The sequence below is a fragment of the Cheilinus undulatus genome, linkage group 2, assembly GCF_018320785.1.
Source record: "Cheilinus undulatus linkage group 2, ASM1832078v1, whole genome shotgun sequence".
Taxonomy (NCBI): domain Eukaryota; kingdom Metazoa; phylum Chordata; class Actinopteri; order Labriformes; family Labridae; genus Cheilinus; species Cheilinus undulatus.
The window spans coordinates 17,076,744-17,100,384 of NC_054866.1; the positions used below are offsets into that span (position 1 = coordinate 17,076,744).

At 38.5% G+C, this 23,641-nt stretch overlaps 1 protein-coding gene across 1 annotated transcript in view; it reads right to left on the bottom strand.

Annotated features, from left to right (window-relative positions):
* lrrc75a (leucine rich repeat containing 75A) overlaps positions 1-19,505 on the bottom strand; it is a 93,050-nt gene extending 73,545 nt beyond the window's left edge. The window contains exon 1 of the mRNA XM_041814023.1: positions 18,462-19,505. Coding sequence (XP_041669957.1) covers positions 18,462-18,710 — 249 coding nt within the window. The 5' untranslated portion in view covers positions 18,711-19,505. The remainder of the gene's footprint in view (positions 1-18,461) is intronic.
* Positions 19,506-23,641: the final 4,136 nt, after the last annotated feature.

The following is a 23,641-nucleotide window of genomic DNA, read 5'->3' on the forward strand; positions in this document are numbered from 1 at the left end:
TTGACAAGCCTACACCTAATTGGCTACAACTGGAATCCCAAGCAGTGGAAAACAGTTCTCTTGCAGCTCTTATGTTTGCAACAAATGATTACCCAGTAAATAGTTTAAAAGAAAACTTTGTCCTGTAACTCAATGAAAATCTCAAAACAGATGAAAAGGGTGGTTCATGCATCTGAATTCTCTATATATTCACCTATTTGCTTTAATCACAACTTTGCCCCATCCAAGTGTGACCAAGCTTTTATTCACTGGGGCAAAAAGGGAATCAAAACAATTGCAGACTTGTATATGAATAATCATTTTGCATCCTTTGTGGAGCTTAAGGAAAACTATTCCCTCCCACAAGCTCATTTTTTTCCAATATTTACAAGTTAGACATTTTGTTCAGAGTAGCGTTAATAATTTTGAGAGCTTACCTAACGAACATCCTTTTTATGAATTAATGAAGTTACCAGCTGATACAAAACATCTCATGTCAAAATTTGTTTTATTGTTGTCTAAACAAAACCCAGTTTCAGATGATCATATCAAAGCCGCCTGGGAGGCTGATCTCAGTGTTGAACTTTCTGAGGATGTTTGGAGGGATGGGATGGAAAGAATCCATCAAGGCTCAATCAATGCAAGGCTGCAACTGATTCAGTTTAAAGTTACACTATTCAAAAGAAAAGCTGAGCAAAAATGTATCCTAATATTTATGACACTTCTGATAGATGTAATGTTGGGAAGGGTACACTGGGTCATACTTTCTGGTCAAGCCCAAGATTGTCCCGTGTTGGCAGGACATCTTTAGATGGTATTGCAAAATTGACCTTTTAAAAATGCAACCAGATGCACTGACTGCCTTGTTTGGGTGCTCCAAAGCATTTCTAAAACTTCCATATACAGTTCAAAAGGCTTTTATGTTTGGTATGTTAGTAGCTAAGAGAATCATACTGAAGGAATGGAAAACTGTCAGTGCTCCTTGTTTGTCTAGATGGATTAAAGAAATAGTGTCGGGTATACATTTGGAAAGGCTCCGTAGCCACAAACGTCGGTTTACTGAAAAAATTGGGAGCGTCTGGAGCCCAGTTATTAGATCTCTTAATGCTTTCACTTCTTAATTGTAGTTCCTGCTGGGTGATATGTAATTTTGGGATATTCTTTACCAAACGCTTCAAGGAGGCTGAAGCTTTGCTGCATATTTTGCTGCCAAGTCTGACTTTTTGTTGTAGTTTTTTGTTTTGATCCTGTGTTATTGTATTGTCATGTTTCCTTTTTTGTTTTGTTTTGTACTGTTTCTGTTAGTCTCTGAATGTTTATTTGTCTTGTACTGAGTCTTTTGTGTGCAAAAACACAAACAGGGCACACACTTCCTGAAAATAAAAAAAAAACCTTAAGTGGATGGGGTTTAACTTACTGTTTAACTGTAAAACTGGCTAGGTGAACAATATTTCTGTGAATTCATCATCATATTTTCAGAGCCCTGTTTTAATACATTTTAATCCACTCCGGGCTTCTCAAACAACAATGACCATAACTTTCCTTTTTCAGTTTACAAATAGAGATGGTACTACATTTGTGGGATATTGATCATGTTTGTGGGATTATTAGTTTAAATTTGCACATTTGTATTACTTTTGTGGTTCATTACATTTGTGGGTTGTTAATCTGTTTGCATGTGTCACAGGCATGTCTGTTAGTCAGTTATCTTGTAGTATTTGCATTCATTTTTAGAATGATTTGTAATGTGGACTTAAGTTTCACCTCTGCATCATGAGTAAAGTCAGCCGTGGAGGGGAGAGAAAGAAAGTGTGTGAAAGAAGTTACACCCTCTCCCCACTGACTTCCAGAAAGGTGCTGCTTTTCTTACAGTCTTTATGTTAAGCTAGACTTACTGGCTGCTGACTCCTGCGACAGTTAATTGGCATCTGATATTAACCTTCTCGATTCAATCTCATTAAATGAGCAAATAACCTTAAACCGAAATGTCAAACTTTAACCTTGAATAACCCATGATAATTTGTATTTTCAAAATGTTAATGTTAAGCAAACTCACTCTCTTTCCTCTGTGTTTGAGTCTGAAAGACACACTCAAAAAACAATATATTTTCATGCTTTTCCAAAACATATTACTCTAAGTCCAACCACATAAGACTGAGTCTGAGGACCCTAACAATGTTGAAGTCTCCATGATGTGAAAAACAAATTGAAGTTTTCCAAATTAAAAAAAAAAAGAAAATATTGTAGTCAAATGTAACTACAAGGCGGCTAGACGTTAAATCCAACAACTAAGCCCATTTACACCAGTAAAAAAAAAAAAAAAAGAGAAAATATGAAAGCTGAGCCTTTCTGCATGGGATTGGCATGTTATCATGCATGGTTCTCTCCAGATACTCTGGCTGGTTGGTGACCCTACATTACTTATAGGTGTTAGTGAGAGCATGAATGTTTGTCTGTACATGTCAGTCCTGAGTGGCAACCAGTTCAGGATATAATCACTTATTTTCTTTTATTTTTAATTATAAATTTAAATTTCATAAAAATGACCTGGCTTTTTATTATGAGACTTTATCATTGTTTTAACCATTTCACTTCATGATTTTCATTAATCATCCTCTAAGAATTAAATCATTTTGACTTTAATCTTCTCATTCTGGCTTTTCATCATTAAAACTACACTGTGTTCCAAAGTACCATGCAATACGATTCCAATTAAACGAACATTTGATTTTTAGTTTTTCAATTAAAGCTGTCAATTGTGCAGCTCCTCCTGTGAGTTTCCATCACTGACATCAGTCTCAGACAGGTTTAGTAATATGCTTACCAGGTGAGCCTGATTAAAGGGAAACTACCTAAGGAGGTGTGTGTTTCAGAGTGCAGACAGGTTTGTTCAGATGAAGGCATATTGAGGAAAGTTTCTGTAAGGCAAATTCATTGTATTAAGAGAGCAGCTGTGAGAAATCTACTAATGAGTAGCAAATAGGTATTTAAAGCTGCTCCTGCCCCTGGAGTCCCATGAACCTTTCAATGCAGGATCCTCCAAAAGCTGGCTGATGTGTGTAAAACTGTATTTCAACCACCCTTAACCAATTCCCACCCGGAGAAATGATTGGGGTGGGCTCAGAAATATATGAAGACTAATTTTCAAACAGTTTTATTCACTGTTGAATGCCGTGCTAAACTGGTGGTCCAGATGGATGGAGTTCTGGATTGTTGGTGGATGGCCTCCATGTCCCAACAAGGCTACATTGCAGCAAGGAGGTGGAGTGATGTTTTGGGCTGGAATCATAGAAAATTAGTTGGCAGGCCCATTTAAGGTGCCTGAAGGTGTCAAAATGACCTCAGCAAAAGAAGTGGAGCTCCTAACTGCCCATTTCCTACCATGGTATAAAAAGAAGAACCATGACTAGGATGTTCTACCTTATAATTTTGTGACTTTTTCATAGCTTTTTACCTAATTTCTTCTTTTCATCTTGTTATTACAACCATTTATATCATGATTATGACTTACTATCTCATAAGTTTGGAGTTTTGATCTTATTACAATGACTTAAGTTTTTATATCCCTTAGGTATCATTGCTTAGATTTCTTTTTTCCCCTTAGCAGCCAAAAGGCCCAATACAAATCACAGAAACCAAACCAGCAATGAAGCAATAAAAGCAGAGAGCTAAATCTGTATGTGTTTGTGTGTTTACAGAAATGCACTGGGAAAAAGTGAAAGACTGTGGAATGAATTGAAACCACAGCAAACAAAAGACATCCTCCAGAAAGCCATACATTATTAACAGTATCCTCTTATGAAATAGATATGAAAAGGACAAAATAATGAAAACAAATCCACTTCCTTGAATTCTAAGGATCGTGTAAAAAGTATACACACAAACAGAAAGCCTTTAAGCTACCAGGTAAACAGTTCGGATGTTTTTCATTCTAAGTGTCTCAGACTCTAATTAGTGGTGATGAACCTGACCTGAGCCAGGGAAACATGAACAAAGACAGAGCTGCAGGCATACACATATAAGGACTCAAGTGTCTGCTCTTCAGTTATTAATAAAAAGTAGGACCAAGTATGAAGCTAATGGACTCTTTGTATTGGATGTCACAGACTGACAAGAGTACGGTGGCCCTGAAGGCTAAAGCTATGACTGCCCATGTGGTCAAACATTTTCCATTACATTTTGTTTTGGTGAGTTTGTGTATGTCGACAGTATTTTGTGGGAAATGTTGAGGTGGTTTTTGTAACGTCATGCTTTATAGAATAGAGTGTTTCTTATCGGTTTTTAATTAATCTCAAAATTTGGTAATCATGATAATCAAATTTTAATGATATTTACAACTGCATTATTTTGCATTTAAGAACAGTTAAGTCCATATCAACAATATAAGTGCCTTGATTTGGAAACCAAACAAATGCAAAGTTTTGGATCTTAAAATTTAGATTGATTATTTCACTGGAAGCTTCTCCTGGCAGAGAAGATGTTTTTGCACTGCTCCGAACCATCCTCAGCATGATTTTCATCCACTGACAAGCTCCACTGTTTATAAAGTAGCAGCACACGCCTGCCAAGCTCAGGTTGCTACCAGAGCTGTGCATGTCTACCACCTCATGTTGTCTTGTTGCTCTGATTGGCCTGTCATGAATGTGACAAGCAGAACATCTTTCCTGTCCAGGAGACACCTGGAAAAAGATTTTTAAATTAGATGGGCTTTTTTTCCTCTTTGTTATGTACCCTAATGTACCCTATGAAAATATGTTTTGATATAATGACTTCCTAAAAAAAAAAAAAACTTGTTTCTTCTTTTATTTTCAAGTGAACCCTCCCTCTCCTCTCCAACCATCAGCCCTACCGTCATGTGGGGAGTTGGCCCCGCCCCTCAGAGAAGCTGTGTCTCGGGGCGTAATGAGAGCATTCCTTGAAATTCTAGTCTATTGTTTTCACATGTTTACAAGATAAACTAGAATTTTTATGTGTTGTTTATGTTGGCAAATGTGCCTCACAGGTTTCGCCTACATATTACTCAGTACTTCTAGTTCCTCTCATTAGTGAAGATGCCATAGCTATGAGAAATCACATATTTCCTGATATTTTGAACAGTCAGTCTAAGCCGAATGTTGTTTGTACTCCTCACCAAATGATGACGGTTCAAACAATAAAAAGGGAGCACGAGTAGGCTGTGCTGCCATGTGACTGCATGAATAAGTCGGCTCTGACATTTGAACTGGAGCTGGAACATCACGTCAGTGTCTCAGCAGTGAAGTGGAGGACAGCAATCAAAAACTGAACAAAGTTGAAACTACGTCTCCACGTCTAAATTGCTCTTGAAAGAACTCAGATGAGGGTTTGATGGAACAGTTTGCAGACAGCACTCCACACTGTGATTCACAGAGTCAAACAAGGCTGAATCAATCAACCAAAAAGAGCTATGTTGAGACATTTCCTCTCCCGAGCTCATAAGACTGAAGAATAAAATGAGGAGGCTGTGAAATTTTAAGTAGCACGTGTGTAAAAGAGAAAACTGAAAAAATGCAAAACACTGCAGGAAAGTCACTACCACTGAGGTTGCAAAAATATTCATTACCCTTATACTTTTTGATACCTGATGTTTTATGGCAATACAGCATCTGTTATTGAAAAAATCAATAGCATTTAGGCACCAGTGACCTGGCTGTTTGCACACATCCCATGTGCAGTCTCACATCCCTCCAAGTGGACAGTCTGGATTCAAGTTGGACCTATGGCTCTTTTCCCCACTGTTTCTCCTCAGTTCCCTACATTTTCAGCTATCCTATCTGAAAAAGGCAAATGTCCAAAAATAAATCTTAAAAACAAGGATCAATAGTGTCAGACACGCTGAGGCTTTAATAGCAACAGATCTTTGGTCATATTTTAACACAGACCTCAAATTCTAAAATCAGCATATATTGAAGTTTGTTAAGTACACTGGGGCTTCCCATAAAGATTCATAACTCACATTTTGGTCTTGTACAAACAGACAAACAGATTATACTTAAGCGGGGCTGGACTGGGGAGAAAATTTGGCTCTGGCAAATCAATCATATTTTAATATTTTATTCTACAATCAAAAATAAGAGTCCTAAACATTAATGGAAATACTCACACAGGTCTACTTGTATGTAACTGGGATAAAAGTCGATTTCAGGACTTCTATTGATAATGGAATAAAGTCATGGTATGTTGAGAGAGGATTTAACCATCTCTCTTTAACAAAGATGTTGCAGTCAGATCTAAAACCACCAGCACAGCTAAGTTCCCAGAGTCAAGAGCTAAAAGGAAATAGTTAAAAACTCTTCGAAGTGCAGTTTCTGTGCTGTGGCATGACTTAAAACCAGACTGAAACTATTCCAAAATGTCATTAAAATCAAGGTGCAACTGCAACTGATTTACAGCCAATTCTCTAAACCTGACAGGGAAAAGGAAGCTTGGAATAAAAAGCTAAATTTCTCTAATACACAGGCAACATTACCAAACTATACCAAAACACTGTCAAAGTTGGCAATCTGTATAGTGCCCTAACAGGTTTCACCTTCAAAGTTCAATTTATTTGACCAGTGTGAGTGCTCAGTACTGCACTCAAGCACAGATAACTTCCTCTCCTTCACAATGCATGGGTGGACATGCAATGTGCAATGTATAATTGATCAGCTCATTTCTATCAATAATCATTCTGAGTGTTAGAAGTCTGAAATTGACCAACCCCACATAAAATAAGCAACAAAGTTAGTGAAGTTGAAGCCATGGTCTCTGGGTTCTTCTCCATTAGGCTGATTCTGAGGTTGTACGAAACAAAACACGCCATGTGGCAAATATATACTGTACAAGAGGTAAGCATGCTCAGGCCAGGTTGGGACTGGAGTGCAAGCCAGCAGGGACTGGGGAAGGGGTACAATTGTGATTCGGCACAGTATGGTGCACCTGGAAAAGTGCGAGAGCACTTGAGATGGTTTGCAGCAATTTGCCTGCATTTTTGTTTATTGAAAACAACAATAAATGTTCTTTTATTTGGTGCCTAGGCCTTCTATATTTGTTGCTGTGGTATCAAAATAATTATCCATATTGTTAATTTGGCTGACAGAGTGTTTCACTTTGAAATTTTTGCATTGTAATTAACCCATGTCTAATATAGTACTAAACAAGCCAAGTATGTTGAGCAAAGACACAAAAACTACCTGTAAGTGCTCACATCTAAACAAAATGGAAATGTGTTTTTCCTAAACAGCACCACAAACTTCTTGGGAAGATATTTAGTATAATAACCAACCATTGTAAACCCATTTCAAGACAATGTAAGCCCTGCAGAGAGGTTTATTCAGTGGCATTATTTGAGCTAACACTTAGCATCCAGGTAGCAGCACCCATCTGTGACTCTTATCATGTGTTCAGTATAAAAAATCAACTTCCTGTACAGCTGTTATGATGTCGATTAACAGGCTTAAGACACTTATTTTGTACCAGATGGTAAACCTGTTACATTTTTGCTGTAGAGTTGGGCTTTTCGTAATGGAGCCTAATGGGATCAACTCACTTTTAGAGTCAACTCTGAGTGGCCACTTAAGAAACTGCAGAAACTCTTAAGAAACTCTCTATGAAGAGAATGAAGAAAATGAATCTGAGGCCAAATTAACAGACTTGAAGGATGAAAACATTTTTTTTAACTGGTCATTAAGTGAAACTGGAAGAGCTCTGGGTATGAATCTTATTAGGCTTTATACTCTGAAGACAATGTTCTCTGGTAGAACAGCATGTGACAGACAGATCACAGAATGAATCAGATGAAGACAATTAGTGAGGATAGGGACTGCAGAGGTGGGAGAAACTGTGACACTGATTAAGAAACAGGAGAGAAAGATAACCGAGACATTGGTAGATCTGGAGAAAAAGAGAATGTGAGCTACTGGTGTCCAGGTTCTCTCCTCACTGCTCTGAAAACAGTGCCGATTTCCTGGACTGCTTGGAATAAATAGACATTGATTTATCAAGCAGTATCTCTATTAAGATCTAATATGGAGGTCACTTTCTTTATCAGTGCTCAATTAACTTGAAGCCTGAGATAGATTTCTTTCCCTTCAGGCTGATTGCTAAACTTCAACCAGCAGCATCTATGAAAACCCACAAATTCATCCTGAGGGTTTACCACAGCAGTCTGCAGGGGGCTTTAAACAGCTAGGTGGTATTTTTTTAACTTGTATGTAGTACTGAGACTGTCTTTAGGGCTGTATCTAAATCAGAATTTTATACATTTATTCAGATTAAGCTGGTGAGTAAAGTTTTGAGTATTCATTTCTTTGTGTCGATTCAGTGCCACACATAACTCCAGCATCATCCTACACAAGGCTAATGTAGTTTTTAATCTACATTCTTAGAGGACTTTCCAGAAGTACCAGCTGTCAGACATTTCCAGCCTTTGGCCTCAGATCACTGCACTGATGCTGAATAAACAAGCACCAACCTTCAAGCTGAGAAATCAAACTTACCATGAAGTGCCAAAAACTGCATTACCTAATGAGGCCACTGGAGGCTGGCTCCAAAAGTGAATCACTCCTAATCAAGCTTCATTAAAGAAACCAACTCTCAATTTGTCTGGTACAAAAACAGTGTTTTAAGACATTTTTTTATATCATGAAAGGTGTCACAGGAAGTGATTTTTTTCAATATAAATCAATAATACAAAGATTAATAAGTAGTTTATGAGTAGGGGGCAGGGTCACCTCGGATGACAAGTGGGTGCTGCTAATGTTTGCTGTTAAAACCGCTCCTGGTTTTTCACTGTTGTTGGTGTCTTGAGAGGATTTTTACATTAAAATATTGTACAAATGATAATGGTCACGAGTGGGTACTACTGGTGGTCTACTATTAGCTCAGCTACTGAGATTAACTGCTCTGCTGGGCTACACAGTCTTAAATATCAGTTCCATAATAGAATTCAAAGCTTAATAGGATATCAAACTTTAAGACAACATCAGAGAAATCAAACAGTAGTTATGGTTTGATACCATCCATCCAATCCATCCATTGTCTATACCGCTTCTACATTTGGGGGTCGCTGGGATGTCTTGATACCACTGAAACAAAAACAGAAGTCCAAAGCATCAACATAACATAAAAAGTAGGGACTTTGAATGAGAAGAATTTTGTGGAAAAATGTGTTTATTACTGAAATAACTGAGTTTTAGAGGAGATACCTTTACCAGCAAGTGTACAGAGTTACAGTGTATGCCATTTTTCAAAGGCTTTGAGTCAAAGCCAAGGAAGGATCCTGAAACGTTAGTTTTTGAAGGATACTCCATCATCAACTGCAGTCTATGGACTGTTCCAGTGTCGAGGATATTCAAAATTTTTCAAAGGACTGAGTACTTTCAACAGCTCATTTTTAAGGATGCACACATGTATCCTCCACTTGCAGGAATTACCCACAATGCAATGTACACCATTTCCCTCTATTTCAATAAATAAATAAATACTGCAATATCAAGAGGATGCTGGGTCCTCAACCGCTTAATGCACTTTTAAATGTAAGTATTGTCCCATTTCATCATAATTTTATGCCATTAAAGTAGCGCTGGACGAGTAAAGGCAGTGCCATAGAATATGATATTGTACCATTATATTAAAAGATGATTATGATTATATTATTATATATTAATTCATTAAATGATCTTATATACAGTGCTTCACAAATTTATTAGACCACCTGTCATATTTGTCTCAGAAACCATCCAGCATCATGAAGTGCTTTAATGCGGACTCTTTCATTTTCAGTGAGCTCTCCATGTTTTACCATTTTGAACAGGAATGAGGGATTTCAAACTGAATTCACCCAAATTTGAGCCGGCTCACTGGGCATCTCTGAGAGGTCAGAAATAAATCAAGCATAACATTCAACCACTAAAACTAATTTTTCTCTTCAGGAATGCAAGTAAAGAACTATAATTTGACATATTAATCAAGAAATATTACAGTTTTTCTCCATTGGTTTGGCACATTCCTTGAAACAGAAATTACATTCTCAAAATAACATGGACAAACCTCCAAACCACTTGGTAAATGTTCACAACAGAATTGAATTTCTCCTTCATTTATCAAATTGCAAATGTCTTAGTACATGTCTCAATGTCTCAGTACATCTTTGCAAATGATTAAGTACAGATAGCCTGCATTTAGCACAGTTTCCAAGTGAATAGATCTTGTTGATCTAAACTGATTGTTGACTTCTCAGTCTAATGGTTGTTCTCTCCAAAACATATCAGCATCATTTCATTGTATAAGTCATCACATGCACAATAGTCTGTTCAATTGTCAAAATTAGTCAAGAACATAGTGTAAAACCATGAATACCATACATGAATCTCTTGGAACATTGGATAAATTGATGGACAGTCAGGTGAAACTAGAACTTCACTAATGAAAGAGGAGTTTCACACATCTCAGATGACCAACCACACTGTGCTTAGTCACCTGACAGTGGTTGTCCATGATTGTGAATGCTGCCAAACATGTATATATAGAGCTTGTTTTTTGTTTATGTGTTTATATTACAGAATGTTATGCTGTATACATTTTCTTTTTACTCTTATCTACGAAAGTTCTTACAGTAATGTGTGTGAATAAAAAGTTACAATTTCCTTGGCAGTATGAGTGCAATGTGTGATGTCAAACCTTGGAGGCTATTCTTACAGTACCGTGAAATCATAAAATCATATATATATGAGTTTTATACACAATTTTATTCTGTTAGCTGGACAAAAAAAATAGCACAGTAACCACTGCCAATGAGCTAAGATGGGCTAAGTGGGCTAAGACTGAGAGGTAGACATGAGGGATATTTCAATGGTCATCTGCCATAGTGACAAAACATCATAACATTTTGACTTGCAGTGCTTACACAATGCATTTTGGGGGCACTGACTCTTTGTATGAGAATAGAATTTAGTTTTGAAGCATGAGCATGAGCCAAACCAATGGAGAAAAACTGTAATGTGCTTTACCATTTTTTCAGTTTTTTGTAAATCAGTAAATTAATAATAACAATAATAATTATATTTTAGCATTAAAAATATCATTTGGGTTAAAGAGCTTCTACATATTGGTGTATTTACCATTGCAGAAACATAAAACATACAAATGATTTTGGTAATTACCAACGCTGTTAATTTAGGGCAGCTGTGGCATAAACCTTACTTTGGGTGGTGGTCTAATAAATTTGTTAAGCACTGTATATATATATATATATATATATATATATATATATATATATATATATATATATATAAAGAGAGAGAGAGAGAGAGAGACAGAGAGAGAGAGAGAGAGAGAGAGAGAGAATGTTTGAATTTTAAAAGATTATAATCATATTAGAATTATAATCACAATATTATAATAGATTTTTTTTTATTTGATCTCTTATCTGCAGGTTATGTGGTTGGCTAAAACTATTAATGTAATATACAAAGAGAGTACAAATTTGGTTTTGAGATTTTCATTTATTCCCATTGTGAGGCTTTTGAATCAACCATCCAAACATTACAGATCATTTTATTTCTATTTTATCTATGTGTTGTATGCAAATTTCAACAGATTTCTGCTGCTTAATGTGTTACATAACTCTGTGGAAAAACATGAAGAATTCATTCACTAATGGGACAATAAAATATTGTTGTTAAAGTTTGTAAATTGTGTACAAATCCCTTTATGATCTGATCAATTATCCAGTAAGTGCTAGTAAAGGCTTTATTGGTCACCACAACGTCTTCTAGCATCTGTATCTGAAGCCATAATGGATGAGGTTTGATGGAGAGGGCCTGCTGGTTATTAACCTTAAACCCATGTTACAATGAGGCTGCATAAACTGTGACAGTAGGAGAAACCATTAATCTAACATTTTAAGTTGCTTTGTTTGCTGGAAATGTAGACTGTCCCAGATATCAGTAAACCCAATAAACCAGGATAAAATGGGTAAGTGTCACTTGCACCTGCATTAAATAACCCATGTGGAGTGCTGGTCTCATTGAAAGGACTCCTCAATTAAAGACAAGTGAGCAGCAGAGGTCATCAGAGCAACCACTATCAGTACCAGAAGCTAGCAGGATTACAAGCTCCATATGGCAAAAACAGATGGATTGTCTACCAGAAAGCTAAACAATTGCACAGAAATTAAACATGGCAATGCAAATACCACACAATAAGACAGTTCAAACATTTTATTTCTCTCTGACACCCCCAAAAACTAGACTGTATGTTATATTCTGGATTTTACAATGACTATCAAATTATGTTTAATAAGCTTTTGTTCAAGATTTGTTCCAAAACTTTATCTTAATTTATGTAAAAGCATGCATATTTTGAAAATTACATTAGAATTACGTTTTACCATGTATGCCAAAATTCAGGCCTCCTTGCAACTTTTCTTTATGTTTACAAGAAAACCTTCTATACTCTGATCAAATGAATGTGTGCAGTAACACCTCGTACTGCTGCTTCGATGTCTTTAGGTAGGGGTTTCTTCAATCAATTTAGCACCTCACACCTTTATTAAATAAATACAACATCACTGTTTTTCTTTTAATGGAGGATTATGACACAGCCTACCGAGAGAGAAGTTGGCCCACTCTGAGACAATCAGCACCTGCATGATGGGGACAGCTCCTTTTTGCATCACCTCAGTGACACATCTGGTAGCGTATTTAGAGGATATCATTATCATCTGCTTAAACAAGGCTTTTCTATCAGCTGACTATCCATGTTAATGAACAGGTTTATAGTCTGATCACAGATGACTCTCTGTCTCGTCTTCATGCCTATTCAATGATAAATCTGTTGACACCGTGCACTTCAATTGTGTTTCCTTCATTTTATGACCAGCTCTGTGCACTTCCCATTCACATTACATTGGGTAATAATTACGCCTGCTCCATTCTAGGCATAGAAGTTACACACAGGCATAACTCAAACAGAGCTTAAGTCAAGCAGATGCGCAAGGTAGAATTTTATGTTGGTCATAACTTCTGGTTCTAAGATGGACGTAAGGTTACAACCAGTCGTATGAGCTATATCATTACTTTTTCATAAAAGTAATCTGATTGACCCTGTTTCCGACTTTATCCACTGTCCTCTTCTATCTAATAAAGGCACAAAAATGCCCAAAAATAAATCTTAAAAAAAAGTAATCTGATACCGCAAAAAAATGTTTTATTTTCATTATCTTCAGATAAATACAAAAAAACAAAGTCCATGAAGTATCTGCACAGTTTGTTTTCTTTCCAGCTTATTGGCAGGTAGCTTGGTAGCTTTTGGACCAAAGGGAACCGTGATGAAATGCAAGTTTATGAGTGTTCAATTAAAGTGTAACTAATCACCCAGCTCAGAGCTAACTCCGCCCACTTCAGACTTTTTTTTAAAAATGCACCAAAAATGGGCAGTTTGGTTCTGAGAGGAGGGAGGGGAGAAGGACAGGGTTTTCCAGATGAGGCGGGAATGACAGTGACATCCCCTTGCCAGAAAGTGACGCAGATTCCCACAGCACTGCTGCCTCAGAGCAATCTTTTGAGGTGGAGGATTTTTCCTCTCCAGAGTCCTCTAAACCAGGCTGTAGTGTGGTGGTGGTCCTGAGCACTACCTGTTTGGGCTGTTGGCTTCAGCACCGGAATTACTAAAGTTGGAGGTCTCAGAGCCGAGGCAGTGCAGGTGCAGGAGAGGATGGGAGCGATCTCTGAATGGTAAAGTTGGTTAGAGGTGGTAACGTTCTACCTTTTATATAAAGTTTGTGATGTAGAAACCTACCAATGGTGGGTTTCTATGTCATATAAACCATGCCTTTTAAGAAAAGATGAAAAGATTTTTCAAAGTAGATGTCTGTTTGAGCTAATTTAAAGCCATAAAATGCTGATTTTTATCAGTTTGGTGCAAATGTCAGAAATTGATGCCAGCATTGATATTTTATCATAGTTCAGTCAGATACCTCAGTGTACAACTGAAAAAAAAAATTAAGTGTTCACTACCACTTTAAGACAGCTGTGCCTGCCTCTTACACTTTGTTGTTAGATTGTTCCTGCTCAAAGTCAACTCATGACTAATTCTGTATGTAGGAAAATGGTTAACTAGTGTCTTGAATGCAAAATGCAAATAGGCTATGCACAGCATTTCTTTAAAAAAACAGTGGGAAAGACAGGTTGTGATAGAATGTTGTTAGGATTTCCTATTAATGCATGCTTTGGCCCTCTTAAGATTTTTACAGTGTAAAGATTAAGAAACCCAATGTAAAAATGCAACAATGAATTACTTCATCATCTGAATCAAAGACCAGACTAAATCTAAATAGCAACCCAAAGTAAGTCAACAGACATCTTCCAGCATCCTAAAATAAATAAATAAATAAATAAATCACATTTTCCTGCCAAACCAGATTGATCCCAGTTTTACTACATTGTAAGTGTATCAGTTTTTACTGGGAATTATTCAACCCACCTTTCTGTGTTGCGGAAGGTGTCATTCTCTACCCCTGTGCTATCATAGATTAATCAGGCTGTGGCCGAGATAGTAATCCCCTCCTCTCTTAGCAGTGATGGATGGAGAGGTGTCCTCTGTCTGTAAGCCTGTGTGCTTCAATCCACTGTTTGCCGTTGATTCAGGGATTAACAATGTAAATGAGTTTGATAAGAAGACCACAAATAGTAACAGAGAGGAGCTGATGGAAATCTCCAAAGCTCAAACAATAAACTGTGAATAACAATGTTTGTTTGTGTGTATGTGTGTATAAGCGGGGGCACTGGTCCCTGTGGTTGAGTCATAGGGGGATAAACAGTGAATACAGACAGCATATGGATTCTGTGCAGTTCTGTGGCGGCGCCTTTTTCTCATCTCAATAATAAACGCCTCTCCAGACTGACTTCTCATTCTGTTATTTGTCTCCTGTTACATTCCCTTTCTTTGAAGCTTTCTAATTCAACCAGTAGCATTTTTATTTTCCCTTTTTCTGCTTTTGTTTCTCACACGAGCAGATTCTTTCAGTCTGCTGCTGCTTGGTGTTTCTTTTTGTCTGAAGCAGCGGTTGGTAGCCTGACAGCCGGCCAAGTGCTGCAAATGTCTTAAAAGATACAGTGCGGATGTAAATCGAAGCAGAAGTCTCCACAGAGTATAGGAGCAGTAAAACCAGGATAAAAACAACACGTCCAGCCAGCCAGCAGAGCCTCAGGTTCGGCCATAAATGAGGAAGAGATGTTTTATTTTTCCAGGTACTGGCTGTGACAACAAGACTTGAATACTAGCTGATTCAGAGTACAATTACAAATTAGCAGTGTTCCTCTTGTTTTCTCAGGCTGTTTTTACACCTTTGGCTTGTTTGTTTTGCTCTGATTCAGATGATAACATGATACACTATTGTATTTTTCCCTTGGGTTATTTTATGTTCACACTGCAATATTGTGAAGTGGGCCAAAGCACACACCAAACAATAAGCGAAGCAGGGCTGTCCTTGCATGATTATGCCAAAGCCTGCTTTTCCAACTGCTTAAGAAAGCAAATGCCATGTGTACTAGTCACACTCAGAAATTAAGGGCAGCCCCAGTACACAAGTAGGACTGACTTTGAGCACCGAGGAAAAGCATATTTGTCAAATGTTTGACCCAACCATATACAGAAGTAAACCATCTGTCCAATGAGCACATGAACTAGTTAACTATACTTTCATTGCTCTACCAGGGTTATTGTTCAATGTGTGACCCTGTTTTAACTGGCTACTTTGAGCAGGATGCTTCTGTGGTTGCTGACAACAGCTGAGATATTCCTTTATGTTGAAAGTGAAAGAGTTTCATGTAGTTTGGGGTCATTTTCACATTGCACTTGGATCAAACCATCTGGATAACTTAGAGTGGTTATGCGTTTGTGGCACTTCTGTCCCAAAATAAACAGTGACGAAGAAGAAAAGTAGACGTAAGAGAAGACAAAACAGGTCCTCTATCGGTCAGAACAGAAACCAGAAATCCTCCTTTCACTAGCTTTTTCACCACACAAACAAAGGAGCAACACAAAATTTATGCTGTCTTGGGATTTTTGCTTTCACTTTGGTGTTAGTGTAATATCTGTGTTTCACAAGAAGGCACCCAGTATGAGCAGCAAGTAAGGCAGTGAGCTGTTCAGCATGTTGTTCTTTACATAAGGCTAGGATAAGGATAAATTAGGACCGAAGAAGAGGGCGAGCCAAAATGAGAGCAATGAGACTATGACATGTTGCCATGGTTACAGAGACACCGAGTGAGGTATTGACATGTATTTGAATGTATTAAATCACATGAAATAACCAGAAATCATTACACTTTATGCCACTTCCTGCCTTTGGTTCACAAGTGGGTCCACTTAACTTTCACAGCTTGAACGAACCACACCAAAGTTCATCTGAAAGTGAACCTGGGACCCCCTTTTAAGTGGACCAGAGTTCACTTGTTTGGTCTGCACCAGAGTTTTATGAGCTTTCACACCACTCCAAACAAACCTTACTATCCAGGGAAACCAACCAGGGTTAGTTTAAAGTGGATCCAACAGCTCTGGTGTGAAAGTGACCTTATGCTATTAGATCATTGTTTGTTTTGGTTGCTGGGTTTGATGCTTTCTTACTTCAAACAAACTGCTCCATGGTCCAACTGGAAGCCAACAAAGGTCACCTCTTCAGTCTTGGCATTCCTGGTTTTCATACATTGAAGAGCATTTGCCATGTTTTCTTGGCCAAATAAGCCAGGCCAACTGGGAAACAGCCCTAGTTTGGGAACAACTTGTTGAAACAATCCACATGTGTAAACACACTTACTTTTAAAATAGATTTAGTATTTAGATTTTATTAATAGCCCAGGCTGTTATTTACACTCTTTTATGAAATTAACCTGCCATTATTGGGACATGTAATAGTGAGTTTGTAATTAAGTTAAAACCAAATCCATGCACAGCAAATATAGGAAAGACTATGAATTTGTAAAGTTACACCACAAATCATATTTAACAATGTACAAAATTGCTGTACTGATATAAAAATTAAAACTCCAAACCATAATTTAATCATGCTTTTTCTGAAAGGCTACTTTACTAACCTACTGTACTAAAGGGGAGAGAGGGAAGGTAATATCACTACATTAGTAACAGGTCTAGTCTCCTCTGGTCTACAGAACTGTAGGGAAATATCTGAAAGTTGTAAGTTATTCAAACATATATGCTACGGCATTAAAATTTGACATGAGGGGTTGAAAAAAAATTGAAAATTTTCATAATTTTCAAAATGTATTTCCATCTCTGTAGCAACCAGAGTCCTTTATGTCACTGCTGCCACTCACTGTGGTTTAGATTTTGTCTTTATCCAGATCCCCATGCTGGACACTCTGAAAAACAGTACTCAAATTCTGCAGGAAACTTCAGCTTATTTTTGTTCCCACATGCAGCTCTCCCTGAAATGTCTGGATATTTTCAGGAATTCGCATGATGTTAGTCATAGGAGTCTCTAGTCAACATGCATCCAAGGTCAAGTTTCTAACTCTCTTTTTTTTTGCCTTGATACAACACATTAATGTCTATTTCTCTTTGTTAAAATCAGTCTTGAAGTTTGGAGGGCTGATCAGAATGATGAACAAAAACAGTGTTATGTCCCCAAAATGCATCACAACTACAGTAATAATTATGTTTTAACTCAAAGTGAAAAGTTTTCCATAGGCCAAATATTCTAGTGCTAATACCTGAAATCTCCCTTTCAGTACAGCTGGGCAGTTTGTATCCTTAAAATTTCCCTTCTTTTGATTTGTATTACTTTTATGGGTTCCATTTCCATTACAAGTATAAAGAGATCAGTTCAGTTGTAATCTTTGAAATAAAAAGTTAATTCTGCTGTTTGTGATTTAGTTTTTACTTAGGAGAAACAGAACAGAAGAACTGACCAAGTAAGAAATTAAGCTAGTCAGAGATGTTGAAGTCAGTGGCCCCAGACCAGAAAAGGTCCCAGGCTAATAAACTTTAAACCGCAGTAATGGCTCAAAATGTACAAAATTCACATTGACAGTAGGAACCCCCCCTAAAGGGGCCCTATCTGACAGCACTCACTCTTATTTCACTGAGTGAGAAGTGCTATACATTACTATTTTTGAAACTTAAAAAACAAAAAACTATTTTAAGAGTATGGAATCTGTTTTCATAACATTAGTTAGCTAAGAAGTGCAGCCTGTGTGTGCAGTTCTACCAGCCACTGCTAGTCGAGTTACGACACCAAAGCTGAAGTAAACTGTACAAGTTAGCAGTTAGCATACTAACTTCATCAGCTCAGTCTTGAGCCATAGTATCGTATAAACTATTTCTGCCATTTTTATGGTTGCTGTTGGTGTATTTATAATAAAAGGGTGATGAGCACTGGTTAGAGGGCCCCCCCATAAACCCCACTGGCTTTGCGAACCCGTGACTCCCTACCCAACACAAACACAGACACATTAAGCAGCTACCTGTCTGAGGGTCTTGAGCATCTCTGTGGCCTCGTCCTGTTTGCCCTGTTTGGCCATAAGCATCATCTCCTGGATCATGCCGATACGGCGCTGGTAGGGCGGCGGAGGCGTCCCACCACGGTTCAGCCGGTCCCCTGACTTCAGCATGAGTGAGGCCAAGATGTCACCCCGCTCCTTGGTGGGAGTCCGCTTCCAGCTGTGCTGTGGGCTGGCTCCTGGCTCCTGGCCTTTGGTCTGCTTTGCCCCCATGGTGCTGCGTTAAGATGAGCTGTGATAATAACGACACTGGTCCCACTGAGGAGTCATGCAGAGGAGGTCTGATTAATGTTGGAGATGTTTTGCTCATTAAAATGTCTACAGCTGCTCACATTTTTTAAATGAAAATACAGTCCTGGGCTGAAAAGTGAAGCTTTGAGGGGAAAGTAATTACTTTAAAAAATGTTCATTATCACTTCGAATAGAACAGATCTGTTAATAATCCCAGAGGCCACTTGAAAGCATAAAGAGGAGGAGCAGGGAGTTTTCTGCTTGTAGGAAGTTGTTTATAATCCCAAAGAGAACAGCTCAAGTCGGGAACAGGTCGGAGGATGCTGCCTGCAGCATGGCCGCACAACACGGACACAGCAAAGTCAGGATGCAGGACACTCAGAGTGCAGACTGTGGCCCGCTGCAGCCTCCTATCCCGAACACAACTTCACCACGTCTGCAAAATATCTACCTCCAACAACAGCGTCGTTCTTCCCCTCTGTTCCCCCTAAAAAAGCTCCCTCTGTCCTGGACCAGCGGAGGAGGAGGAGGATGGCAGGAGGAGGTGGCGCATGAAGCAGGGCATGGCAATGTTTACGTCTCCTGGAGATCGCTGCTTACAGTCTGTTGTTCCTCGGCTGCTGGAAGTCATGCTAAACCTGCAACAAACACCGCCCTCGTCCTTTCTTCAAGGTTGATCCTCCATCCGCTCCGGAGCAGAACTGCCGCGTCGGTGTCTCGATCCCCCGGGGTTTGAGTAGAGGCTGTAGCAGCTCCTCGTTTTGACAGAAGAGGTGGTGAGACTGTGGGGTGTTCCCGTGCTGGGACTGAATTATGTATTGCACCCTCTGTTCAACTGTTAGGGGGCGCGCGGCGAGTTCACGTGATCTAAAGTCCTCTCACTGGGTGATGGAGAGAGAGAGAGAGAGAGGCTGCAGAGTAGCAACGCCAAATTTCTCAGCTCCGACACTCGATGCCTCACCATAACCAGACATGTTAATGATGCGTTGCTTATTTACGCACAAACACATCTGAGCATGATGACTTAAATTCGTATGGTCCTGGAAAGCCTCGTTGTGGAATCAGTATGTAGAATATTGGCTGTATAAAAATAATATTAAGCTAACTTATGTTGCTTGGCGTTTCTTTACTCAAGTAAGCCACATAACCACAACAAAATGATTCAGGCAGTATGCTGTACTTATTTAGTGTTATTTACATGCTTTTTAAACTTAAGTTATTGTTAGGTTTTACTTGTTTACATTCAAATTCGAGGATAGCTGGCATTAATGAGTTAATGGACTTGTAGGGGTAAGCCCACCTTCTTGTTGCAACGTGATAAAATTAAGGTTAAAATGGCTTTTAACAGCCAACTCTGGAAACTAGAGTAGCAACCCAAGCGGCAACCTCCGGTCCTTAGAAACGGAATAGCGGAAGTGTAAAATAAAAATGCAATATCGCGAGTGTCCACTTGGGGCTGGCTGCAGGAACACCAGAAGTCCCCACACAACACATTAAAAAGCTGTTTTTTTTACACTAGAAAAAAATGGTTTCGATTATATTTAGGAAAAACCTCACTGCGCACTGATTGGCTCCTCTCACTTGATTGACAGATAGCTTGACAGTCAGAACCAGGTGGTAATCCTGGTCCTGAAAAATGAAGCCAATGCAGTAGTGCAAAAGAAATTGCAATAGGAGTGTCAACTTGAGGCTGGCTGTAGGAACACCTAAAGTGCCTTCTGGACACCTGTTAAACGGACAGTTTTTACGCTAGAAATAAACTGGTTTACATCGTGGTTCAAAAAACCAAACGTGTCTCATTAGCTAATGTCTTCATGTGCGCTCACTGTACTGAGGGTGAATTTTTTTGTACCACAATCGTTTAGATTATATTTAGGAAAAACTTCACTGCGTCTCATTTGATTGACTGATTGCTCGACAGACAGAAACTACGTTTCTGTCAACCAGAATGCTAGCTAGCTAGCTGACAGGAAGTCGAGCTTAGTCGGAGGGCTGTTAGGTTGATCCAAAGTTAGGTTGAGACAGCGATTTCAATACAGAAGACGCCGTGGACTGGCTCATTGAGTCCGCCTGTTGTAATCAAACGGCTGATGTCACACAGGCTATGTCCAGTTCTTTTTACAGTCTATGGTAGCAGCCAACAGTTGGCTATTTTTCCCACCCAAGCACCTTAGCATCTTCTTCATACACTACTTCAGTGTAATGAGTCACAGGTGTCACCCCTTTGATCATCTAAGCTAAATTTAGTTGTAGCAGACAGGCCAGAACTGTTTACTATTCATACAACAGTAATGTTACTGATTGCAGAACTTAGAATCTTATTTTAATATTGATAAGAAAATAATCAGTTTTTTAAGTTAAAATTACCGCATTTATAGTTCTGACATTTTTAGTCAGCCAAAGGCAAATTCCATTCTGAGTTAGCATCAAGCTAATGAAGTAAATAATAATTTCAGGTGAATTCAGGGTGACTAGGACATACAGTATATGGACAAAAATATTTGGCCACACCTATTAATTGAACAGGTGTTTCAATCAAACCCGTTTCCACATGTGCATAAAATCAAGCACCTAGCCATGCAGTCTCCATTTTCAAACATTTGTGATACAAAATGGGTCGTTCTGAAGAGCTCAGTGACTTCAAGTGTGGTACTGTGATGGATGCTACCTTTGCAACAGGATGGTTCTTGAAATTTCATCCCTTGCTGGATATCTCACAGTGAACTGTAAGTGGTAATATTCAAAAGTGGAAATGTTTTGGAATAACAGCAACTCAGCCACGAAGCGGGAAACCATGTAAAATCACAGAGCTGGCTCGATGGCTGTTAAGGTGCAGGGTGCATAAAAGTCACCAGCGCTCCACTGATTCCATAGCTGAAGAGTTCTGAACTTCCACTGATAGCACAAAAACTGTGGCAGGAGCTTCATGGATGGGTTTTCATGACCAAGAAGCTGCATGCAAGCCTCACATTACCAAGTCCAATGACAAGCATCAGATGAAGTGGTGTAAAGTACAACAACACTGAACTGTGGAGCAGTGAAAACATGTTATGTGGAGCGACAAACTATGCTTCTCTGTTTGGCAGTCAGATGGGCAAGTCTGAGTTTTGTGGATGCCGGGAGAACGTTACCTGCCTGACTGCACTGTGCCAACTGTCAAGTTTGGTGGAGGAGGGATAATGGTCCAGGGTTGAAGCTTGACCCCTTATCTTAATGTAAGGGGCAGTCTCAATGCTTCAACACAATGCTTCCAACTTTGTGACAACAGTGTGGAGAAGGCCCTTTTCAACTCAAATATAACCATGCCCCAGTGCACAAAGCAAAAACTTTAAAACATTGTTTGATGAGTTCATTGTGGGAGAACTTGCCGACTTAGAGCCCTGACCTCAACCCCATCAAGCACCTTTGGGATGAAATGGAATGGAAACTGCAAGTTAGGCCTTCTTGTCCATCATCATCAGTGCCTGACCTCATAAATGCTCTGACATTAGAGGGGACTGAAAAATGTTGCAGGTCGTAATGTGGCCAAATACACACCAACATTACTGTCCTAGTCAAATGAGCCCACCCACAATGCTAATATTACTCAAGTTACGGCCCAAACCATATTAAGAAGACATGTTTTACATTACAAAGCAAAGCAACACAAAAATGTATTCCTTGTTTCCTTCATAAGTTATTGTGGGTATTTTGGTTTAAAATAAGATGTGATATTTTGCTTAAATTTGGGATGGATCAGGTCTTTGCAAACCTCCATGATGCTGGGCCCCAGAAAGCTTTACCCCCTATCAATGGCCTTGGGTACAAAATCTTATCAAATAATGAAAGTAAAATGTATTTTTCTCTGAGCTCAAGATGTGATCCCACCTCATAAAAACTGCATGCCCTAACTGGTTAAATATAATATAGAGGGGTGGGGCAAGCTTCAAACAGGAGGCTGGTCCTGTTATGCACAAGGACGAGAAAATGTCAAACTTTTGCTTCTTTCATGTTAAGTGCCAAAATGTATTTATTGTTCAGTCTTGTGATTGAATCTTAAATGTTATACTCCTGTATTAAAACTACTGAAAAGGATGACAATTTTATGTTTTTAATTCAGGAATTAGGTTGTTTTTTATGCAAACTCATTGGACAGCAAAATGAAGAAAATGATCAAACTTTGAACAGAAAACCTTTGTGCACAGTTCATAGAAGTGGTCTCTAGCCTTTTGAGTGCAGATGTGCTTGCTTTTATGGTATAATTTGCATGTATTTGCAATTTTGATTCTGTAAATAATGTCTATAATATGCTTTTTTTTAAGTTTTCCCTGGAACTGGCACCTTAGGCCAGAACTGTGTAACATGATTGCCCCCTGACAACATGAGCAGTGCAGTCTATGTACTGTTGGCAGTCTGCATGATAGTTTGATTTGTAGTTAACTCAGTCAGAAATTTAAAAATGTCATTTTTTGTGCTCAAAGGAGTATCTTATCAAAGTCATATGTTTGTAAGAATCTTGAAATTCAACATCAGAAATTTCTGTGACGCTATTGGTTTGTTGTAGAGTACTCCAGGCTCAAAATGTTATGTTTTACAAGCTTAAATTGTAGCTGCACTATATTGATTATAGTGGTGTAGCTCAATAAACAGTAACCTAAATTATTTGTTAGATGTTTCTTGAGCTTATTACCACATGAATAGCTGTGAGACACCTAATATTCTTCTAAGGCTGGTACATCACACAACAGAGAGAATACATAACCACTACACAAACCTGTTCACAGAAAACATTTTATAAGGGTCTGCCTTTTACTAGAAGCCAATGAACACCAACTGTCTGCAGTGAACCTAATCCACTGAACTATGCTTAATGAAATAAAATAATTCTCAATAAAATTTTAATTTTAAGCACAATTTGAACTTAATTAAAGCAA